Source organism: Corapipo altera, unplaced genomic scaffold, assembly GCF_003945725.1.
Source record: "Corapipo altera isolate COAL_440 unplaced genomic scaffold, ASM394572v1 311, whole genome shotgun sequence".
NCBI lineage: Eukaryota > Metazoa > Chordata > Aves > Passeriformes > Pipridae > Corapipo > Corapipo altera.
Genome location: NW_020885094.1, coordinates 215,413 through 224,468, shown reverse-complemented (window position 1 = coordinate 224,468; position 9,056 = coordinate 215,413). Strand labels below are relative to the sequence as shown.

Below are 9,056 nucleotides of genomic sequence, written 5' to 3'. Positions count from 1 at the left end.
GTGGTTTTGCTCTTTTCCTTCTCATTAAAACTCTGTTGCATCATTTAAAACACACGTGTCGTGGTTTTGTGTCCTCACCCCCCCCGAATTTTCCAGCTTTGCTGGCCAAAGCTGATGTTGTGCAAACCCTGCCCAATATCCCACCTAAACCTGCCAATATCCCACCCAACCCTGCCCTGGAGAAAAGGAGGCTCAGGGGGGACCTTCTGGCTCTGGAATTCCCTGACAGGAGGGGGGAGCTGGGGAGGGAACGGCCTCAAGCTGTGCCAGGGGAGGGTCAGGTTGGCCATGAGGAGGAATTTCCCCCTGGAAAGGGTGTTCAGGCCTTGGCAGGGGCTGCCCAGGGAGGTGGGGGAGTCCCCAGCCCTGGAGGTGCCCAGGGAAGGCCTGGATGTGGCACTGAGTGCTCTGGGCTGGGGCCAAGGTGGGGATGGGGCACAGGGGGGACTGGATGGGCTGGGAGGGCTTTTCCAAGCTCAGGGGCTCTGGGATCCCAGGATTCTGGGATCCTGGGAGGGTTTTTCCAAGCTCAGGGGCTCTGGGATCCCGTGAGGCTCGAGGCTGCTCTGAGGAGGGATTTATGCCCTTCCCCAGAGTGCCCGAGGTGTCCCCTGAGCCCCAGCCCACGTCTGTCACTCCTGGGCCTCCTCCAAGTGACGAAAGAGTTTTTGCTCAATGTTTCTGTTTATGAGTTGATTCAAATTCTGACACTGCATGAAATGCAAATTACAAAACAAATATTTCTTTCATCTTAGCCCTTAATTGGCGAGATTCATGCCTGGTAAGGCTCCATTAAATACATTTGGGATGACAGGAGGAATTATGCTGCTTCATTTATTTACCTCTTCCTTTGCTGGTTGACATAATGACGGTGGCTCAAGTGTTAATCATAATTATCATCTGCTTTAAGGTGCAGGTTTTCTTCCTTTCTTCCTTACCCACAGCAGATAAAATAGAATTGATAAAGAACCACAGCGCCTTCCTTGTGAAATCAGCAGCTTTTAAATGAAGCTGGAATTCAAAGTTGGACAATTCCATCGTGCACTTCTCAGAGGAAAAATCAAAAGATACATTGCAAAGTGCTTTTTAAAAGCATCCAGATCCATGTTTTGTCTCTCAAATGTTCAGGCAGATCTCAATATTTTTGTACTATGAGAAAACATAAATTAATATCTCAGCACTAAAGCAGATTATAGAAAAACCTACAAAAATAAATGAAAACTTCAATTCCACAGGAAAATCAACTGAAATGCTGAGGTTTGAAACCGTGGGCTGGTGAAGGGAACAGGAAGAGTTCACAGTTTAATAACCACATTTCAAAATGTTGGGCTGTTTGAACCCAACCACATATTTATATGACAATAATGACACCCCACTTCATGTGTAAATTATTAAGGAGGGTTTGGGAAGTGCTTAAAAACACACACAAAGAGTATTTGGACACTCAGTGTGAGTACTGTCCTTCCTGTCATCCCCTGGGGACACCTCGAAGTCTGGGAAAAAGGAACCTCCTCATTTCAGTGGTAGAAATGTGTTTATTTAGAAAATCACTCAGAAATCTATTTAGAAATCGTGGTAAATAAACGTGTTTATTCAACAACCAATCAGCCCACGGGTAAATGAGGGTTTCTGGGGTGGGACCCAGAACTGGGGAGTCTGGAAATCAGGGTGGGACACGTCTCAGCAGACCCTCCCTGTTTACAGGCCGGGCTTTCAGCTGAGCTGGTCGTGTGTCCCCACAGCCAACACAGCAGATTGGGCTGGGCTGGGTGTGATGCCAGTTCTGGCAAGGGCAGCACCCCAGAGGGGCTGAACTGTCCTGCAGAAACTCCTGTCCCTCCCCACCAGGGGCTGGGCAAGGCTGAGAATTCCCAGTGGGGCCCAAAAGTGAGGAATTTGCCCATTTCACCTTTTTGTGTGGAGAGGAGAAGGTTGTGTGGAGACCCCAGAGCAGCTCCCAGGGTCTGAGGGGGCTGCAGGGAACAGGGGGAGAGGGGAGTTCATCAGGAACTGGGCTGACAGGACAAGGGGGACGGGTTCACACTGACAGAGGGGAAATTTAGGGGGGATATTGGGAAGGAATTCCCCCCTGTGAGGATGGAGAGAGACTGGAATGGGGTTCCCAGGGAAGCCGTGGCTGCCCCATCCCTGGAAGCATCCAAGGCCAGGTTGGAGCAACCTGGGCTGCTGGGAGGTGCAGTGGGATGATCTTAAGGGTCCTTCCAACCCCAAGCATTCCATGTTTCTGTGATTCCAGGTCCTCCTTTGGGGCCGGGCAGTCTCAGCACAGAGTTGTGAGGATCCATTCGTGTTTGCATTTGCAGCAGGAGGAATTTCCCCTGGAAAGGGTGTTCAGGCCTTGCCCAGGGAAGGACTGGATGTGGCACTGAGTGCTCTGGGCTGGGGCCAAGCTGGGGATGGGGCACAGGGGGGGACTGGATGATCCTGGAGGGCTTTTCCAACCTGAATGAATCTGGGAAAAAAAAAAAGCTGATATCCCTGCAGAGAAAACCTCATCCTTTGGTCTAAACATATTCAGGGACTAAAATATGTTTTCTGCAATAAAGAATTCAGGACTTCTAAAACAAAACCTTGCTGCCAATGCCTAAAACTGCCAAACCCCCCCAGGTTTGTGGCTGTGAGAGGGATCAGGAGGTTTTTCCACCTGGCTGAGCATTTCATTGCAAAATGTGTGAGCAGATGAGATCAGAGCCAGATCTGAAGCATCAAACCCAAACATGTCCACGACAGCAGGTTCCAGCTCCCATTAAAATCATTAGGGGAAGGTAATGAAGGAAGTGTTAACTAACTGGAAGGAGTTTAATTCCTGCTGCAACGAGCTGGGTGGGAGGGTCCCAGCAGTGAAACTGGTCCTCTGGGCTCCGAGATGAAAGGGAAGCCGGAATGTGCAGGTTGTGCCAGGCAGAGATTTCGGTGATTTTGCAAAGCAAGGAGGGTTTCATCACTCGGGGAGTTGGGCTGTGGCTCAGCCCCCCCAGGCCATCTCCAGGGCTGTATAAAAGCAGCAGCTACCCAGGGTTGTTCCATCTCACTCTCCTGCCTCTCTCCTCCACATCGGGTAAGTCTGATGCCACTTCATTTCTTTCTCGGTGCCACAGAGCCTCAGTTTTATTCTTTTTAATTCCAGAGCTTAGGATGCTGTTCACTGGAGTTGCTTTACTGGGTTTAGGATGAAATTTTTCCTTCGTTTCTTCTTCCTTAATTTATTTTTAATCTTATTTTTGGAGTACCTTGGCAAGTTGTTTCACTGCGAGGCTTTAGGAGCCAAGATTAGGGGCTGAGGCATTTATTTTAAATAATATGCTAAACAGTATATAATACTGTTATATTTCACATTGTTTCCCTGTAATTCGTATTTGGCTATTCTTGTAGGAGACTGAAAATGCAGGGTGGAATAGGCTTTAAAATGCAGAATTCTCCTGCCCCACTTCAGTTCACTGAATTAGAGAGGCTTGGCCATATCCTAAATTCTTTAATGACCCACCTGAAGAAAGAGCTTATTTTAAACCCTGAGATCCCACCTGGCCCTGCCCTGGCACAGCTCCAGCCATTCCCTGGGTGCTGTTCCTGGTGCCCCCAGAGCAGAGCTCAGTCCCTGCCCCTCCTCTGCCCCTGCCCAGGAATTGGAGCTGCACTGAGGTCTCCCCTCAGTCTCCTCCAACTGAGCACACCCAGTGCCCTCAGCCCCTCGAGGCCCTTCCCCATCTCTGCTGCCTCCTTTGGACCCTCTGCAGCAGCTCCAGACCATCCTCCCATTGCAGTGACCAAAACTGCCACAACATTCCCCAGCTTTGCACCCCGGGCTGGTTTTCCCTCATTCCCCAACGACCCAACCCCAAACCCTGACCTGTCGTTCCCTTCGACCTCGCGCCTCATTTTTGAGCGGCTCCTTCTCTCTGTTGCAGGATCACCTCCCTCCCCAGCAGAGAAGATGTCCTGCTACGACGTGTGCCCCACCACCCCCAGCATCTCCTGCCCCCAGCCCGTGGCCAACAGCTGCAACGAGCCGTGTGTGCGGCAGTGCCCCGACTCCACCGCGCTCATCCAGCCGCCCCCCGTGGTGGTCACCTTCCCCGGGCCCATCCTCAGCTCCTTCCCCCAGCAGGCCGTGGTGGGATCCTCGGGGGCACCCGCCTTCGGGGGCTCCCTGGGGCTGGGGGGCCTCTACGGGGGCTCCCTGGGCTACGGAGCCCAGTATGGATCCGGGGCCCAGTACGGATACGGGAGCCCGGCCCTGGCCGCGCTCGGCGGCAGCTCCTGCGGCCCCTTCTCGTCCCGCCGCTACAGCCGCGTCCTCCGCAACGTCTGTGGGCCCTGCTGAGCCCGGGGGGGCCCCCAGAGCCCCGGGGGTGTCCCCAGAGCCCCGGTGAAGACCCCAAACCAGAGCAATGAGGACGAGGGCTCGGCCTTCCCGCAGCCCTGCAACGGAGCTCCCGCCCCTTCGCCTTCCTCATCCTTCTCCTGCTCTTTGGTGGCCCCTCAGCGTCTCCTTGTTGCTGTTGTCGCCTGTTCCAGCTTTCCCAGGGCACTCATTCCCTGTGGACACCACCCCCAGCGACAAGAACCTTCAGCAGCAGCTGCACAACAGCCAGGAGGAGCCGGCTGAGGACGGGGATGTCTCAGAGCAGGACATTTATTGGTCGTGCCCTGGAATTGTCTGGAAGGAGGGTTTTCGTGCTCTGTGATATCTCGCTTTGCAAACAGGCATTTCTTGCTCATTAAAACTTGTTGCATCACACAGCAGCCTCTGGTTTCCCTTCTTCCCTTCAGCCACAGCCTGTCCCGGGTGGCACCTTCCCAAAAGTCAGGACCAAGGTGCTCCCCGGGCAGTGGAACCTCAAAACCCTTTAGCCCTGATTTTACATGGTGTTAAAACCTTCCCGGGGTGAAACTCCTGAGTAGCAGCTTTCCATCCTTTGAGGATATCAAAGGTTTGAAATAACAGAATCCCAGAATCACTGAGGCTGGAAAAACCCTCCAAGATCACCAGGTCCAACCTTTGACCCATCTCCACCTTGTCCCAATCGTTCCTGGACCAACAGTGTCTTAACTCCTGTTATTTAAACATGATTTCAGTGGGGCCTTCCCAAACAGCCTCTGAAAATGAGATAATTAATCAAATTGACATGTTTTCAGGGAGTTCTGATTTCAGGTGAGTTCTGATTTTAGGTGGAGGGTGATGCGTGGCATGGGCAGAGTATACAGGACGTGGGTTATTTTGCAGGTCGTGGAATTATGGAATGAGGAATGGTTTGGATTGGAAAGGGCCTCCAAAGTCCATCCAAGCCCTCTGCCACGGGCCTGATCTTTCACTAGACCAGGTTGCTCAAAAACCAGTCCCAAACAACTTCCAAACACTTCCAAAAATCCCCAAAGGATTCCAGACATGGTTTACTAAATTATTGTTTATAAGTTAAAGGGGAGAACGAGCTTGAAAAAAATCGCTTTTTCAGGTGAGTCTGATCAAGCCTTAATTTGAAACACCTGAAACTAATGAAGATCCTGCAGCTGTAACAACGGTTAAATCCCTTTTACCGGGATCCGAACACATGCCCGGAGCTCGGGAGGATGAGAGAGGGTGCAGTGACCTCTGCGGGTCAGGATGAGACACTGTCGGTTCAGTTCTTGCTCCCCTCCAGGGACGGGATCCCTGGAATAGCCCGTGCCAGCGCCTCCCCACCCTCGCACGTGTTGCTGTGCAGGGAACACTTAACAGCTGTTCTTTGTTTGATTTTAAGTGGAGTTGCCAAGGGTTTAGAAGGGAAAAGTTCAAACAACTCACAGAATTCCAGCAAAGATTTGCCATTCAAGTAAAAATTCCTGCTGTCTGTTCAAAGGAAAATTCTACCCGTGGATCCCAAGGCTACTTTTAACCAATGAAAAATCATAAAATCAATGTATGGGGATATAATTAAACTGGAGCCTCGGGCAAGTGTTGAGACACAGGGAAGACCTTGGGAGCTGCGAGGTTTAACTTTCTGTGTGAGCATGTGGCCAAGAACCACACCTGTCCTGGAGGGAACATCCAACTCAGCTGTAAAGGTTACAAAACATGTTCATCCATCATGACACGACTTTCTGTCATCACACTTCCTCCTGCTCCAGGGACCTGGGCACCTTCCAAGCTCCGGTGCTGGAAGGAAACAACCCCTGCCACGTTTCACTGCAGAGGCTGAATGGTGGAAACCCCAGAAGTGGTGGACAAAAACCACAGGAGAGCTCTGGGGTTTGGTGCATGGTGGTTTAATGAGGGAGCAAGAATTAAAACACGTTACTGGGAATGAAAAACAGAGCGAAAATCTCGGCAGGGGCTCCTTGAAGGCTGCAGGCAAAGAATTGCTCCAGGGCTCTGCCTTCCACGTGCATTGCTCCTGCTTTTCCATGGCATGGGAAGACTTCCACGATCTCATCTCACTTTCAAACAGCCACAGGTGGTTGATATGACGGTTTTGAGGTCGTTGTTATCAGGAGGTGGAAAGAACAGCCCGAAAACTAAACTGAATCATTATCATAATTCAGGGCAATGCTGTGCAGGTGACCCTCGTGAGGAAGCTGAGGAAGCCTCTTTCCTGGGGCTACCTCAGGACTTCCCCGAGTGGTGTTTCCCAGCAGAGACACCCTTGGAAGTTGCTGACAGCAGAGGATTCACATTAACAAGAAACAGGAACAGAAGCAGAGGGAAGAAGATGTTGTGGAGCCCCAAACCACAGGGTTTGCTCCTCCTGCCCCAGCCACGCCTGATTTCACTGGCTCTGGGAGCAGGTGAAGACACAACCCCACAGACACCTCCATGAATCACCCAGTCCTTGGAAATGCACCCCTTCCCTTCCCACCCTGTTCTCCTAAAAAGGAGATAAACACTTGTATCACTGGGACTGGGCACTCGGGGGGTTCTCCAGGGGTCACTTTTGGGGCCAGTCCTGTTTCATGTCTCCACCCAGGACCTGGATGAGGGGCCTCAGGCTCCCCCAACTCACAGAGCCCAGGCTGGGGGGGATGAGGATCAGCTGGGGGGGATGAGGATCAATTTGGGGGGATGAGGATCAGCTGGGGGGGGTGAGGATCAGCTGGGGGGGATGAGGATCAGTTGGGGGGGATGAGGATCAGCTGGGTGGGGTGTGAATTTGCTGGGGGGATGTGGATCTGCTGGGTAAGATGAGGATCAGCTGGAGGGCAGCAGCTCTGCAGAGGGGGGGGGGACAGGCTGGATCCAACAGGGCCAAATGCTGGATCCTGCCCCCGGAGTCACAGTGACCCCAGGGAACATTCCAGGCTTGGGGAAGGGTGGCTAAGCTGGAAAAGGACCTGGGGGTGCTGGTCAAGAGCACCTCAACAGGAGCTCAGGTGTGTCCAGGTGGCCAAGAGGGCCAGTGACACCTGGTTGGTGCCAAACTGAGTGTGGGCACAGCACCGGGGCTGTTCCTCTGTGTGGGCACCTCCAGTGCTGCTTCCACCCTCAAGCTGTGCCCAGGGAGGTTCAGGTTGGAATGTTTTCCGTCTCCAGTGGTTTTCTAGCAGTGAAAAATGCTGCAGCACAAGGTTTAAAGCAGGACTAGAACCTGGCAAAGCTCATTGCTGAGCAGAGGGCTGAGAGAGAGTGTGGGTTTGTTCAGTTGGGGTCCTACTCCCCTCTCACTTCAGGGCCGTATTAGGGTGGAAACACCAACCCTGCACCCAGGAGAGTCCCTCAGTTGTGTTGTTTCCCCCAAGCAGGCAGAGAGCAAAGCCAGAACACTCAGATTATGATGCAGCCTGATTTATTAATGGGTGACAGAGGGGGGAAAGGTCACAGAAGCAAAAGGTGATCGTACAGAAAATGAGGCTTTGAGGCTTTGACACAGTTGGCCTCTGGTTTCAGGAAGCTTCATTCCAGGCAGTGTGTTCTCTCCTTCTCCTCCAAGTGTCAGCTTCCACCTGCAGTCCAGTTCTCACAACTCCTGGTGGACACCAAGAGCAGCTTCGAGTGGGAGAAATCACAGGGTGCAAACTTTCCCTTTTGCTCCCTGGATAATGTTGTTGGTTGAGATGTGGGAAGAATATTGATGCATTTGAAATTTGGACCGTGAGAGGAACAGAACACCACATTTAGAGCTAAGACAGGAGGCACAGGAGTGGGTACAAGCACAAACACAATCGAGTGGCAGCAGGAATCAGCCTTTTCATGGCAGCGTTTTAAAAAGCCATTTTACTCTTGAGACTGGATCTTGCATTCAGCACCCTGGCTGCTGCTCTTGGAGAAAGAGAACTCCTGCTGGCTCTGGGAGGGCTCCCACCTCCTGAACCTGTACCCACCGACCCTGGGGGAGCAATAAGAGGACGAGAAGTTGCTCCCCTGGGACGCCCCGTAGCAAAAGGAGCCTCTGGAGCCGTAAAATCCCCCAGAGCCCAGGGAGGCCTCGAGGGCAGCTGGTGCTGAGGATCCCACCACGCTCTCCTGGGGGCAGGAGCTCAGGATGGGCCCGGGGAAGGTGATGACCACGGGGGGTGGGTAAATCACGGCCCGGGAGTCCCCACAGGAGGTGACACAGGGCTCGTTCCAGGCGTCGGCCACGGGCTGAGGGCAGGACACCCAGCAGGGAGAGGAGCTGCAGATCTGCCTGGGGGAGGACATGGTGCTGCACTGGAGGTGGCTCTGAAACACAGGAACACAGGGCTTTGAGTCACAGAGTGTTCTGAGCTGAGAGGAACCCACGAGGATCACCCGGGTCCAACCCCTGGCCCTGCACAGTCACCCCAAAATCCCACCAGGGATTCCTCCCTCAAGAGAAACCTGCAGACCCCAAGGAGGGCTCCCCTGGGGCTCCTCCAGGGTCATTTTAAAGCAGCTCAGTGGCAGGACAGGACTGATGGAACTTTGGGAATTCAGTGGAAGGACGGGGTTTGTAGAACCCCCTCTCACAGGGAGCTTCAAACTTCTCCTGCCACCAGAGCCCAGATTGGGCTGCAGCTCATTTCTGTGCCAGCCAGGATTGGGCTGCAGCTCATTTCTATCCCAGCCAGGATTGGGCTGCAGCTCATTTCTGTGCCAGCCAGGA

General features: G+C 52.9%; 1 protein-coding gene and 1 long non-coding RNA gene across 2 annotated transcripts in view; one reads left to right on the top strand and one right to left on the bottom strand.

Moving 5' to 3' along the window:
- Window positions 1–1,580: 1,580 nt before the first annotated feature.
- The window catches only part of LOC113960192, a 15,643-nt gene continuing 8,167 nt past the window's right edge, over window positions 1,581–9,056 (bottom strand). Inside the window, exon 3 of the long non-coding RNA XR_003531992.1 lies at window positions 1,581–1,694. This is a non-coding gene — a long non-coding RNA (uncharacterized LOC113960192). The remainder of the gene's footprint in view (window positions 1,695–9,056) is intronic.
- Window positions 2,970–4,733, top strand: LOC113960191 (scale keratin-like). The gene is made up of 2 exons (XM_027669610.1): window positions 2,970–3,079; window positions 3,927–4,733. Exon 2 carries the CDS (start codon window positions 3,953–3,955, stop codon window positions 4,340–4,342), a length of 390 nt encoding a protein of 129 aa, XP_027525411.1. The 5' UTR covers window positions 2,970–3,079; window positions 3,927–3,952; the 3' UTR covers window positions 4,343–4,733.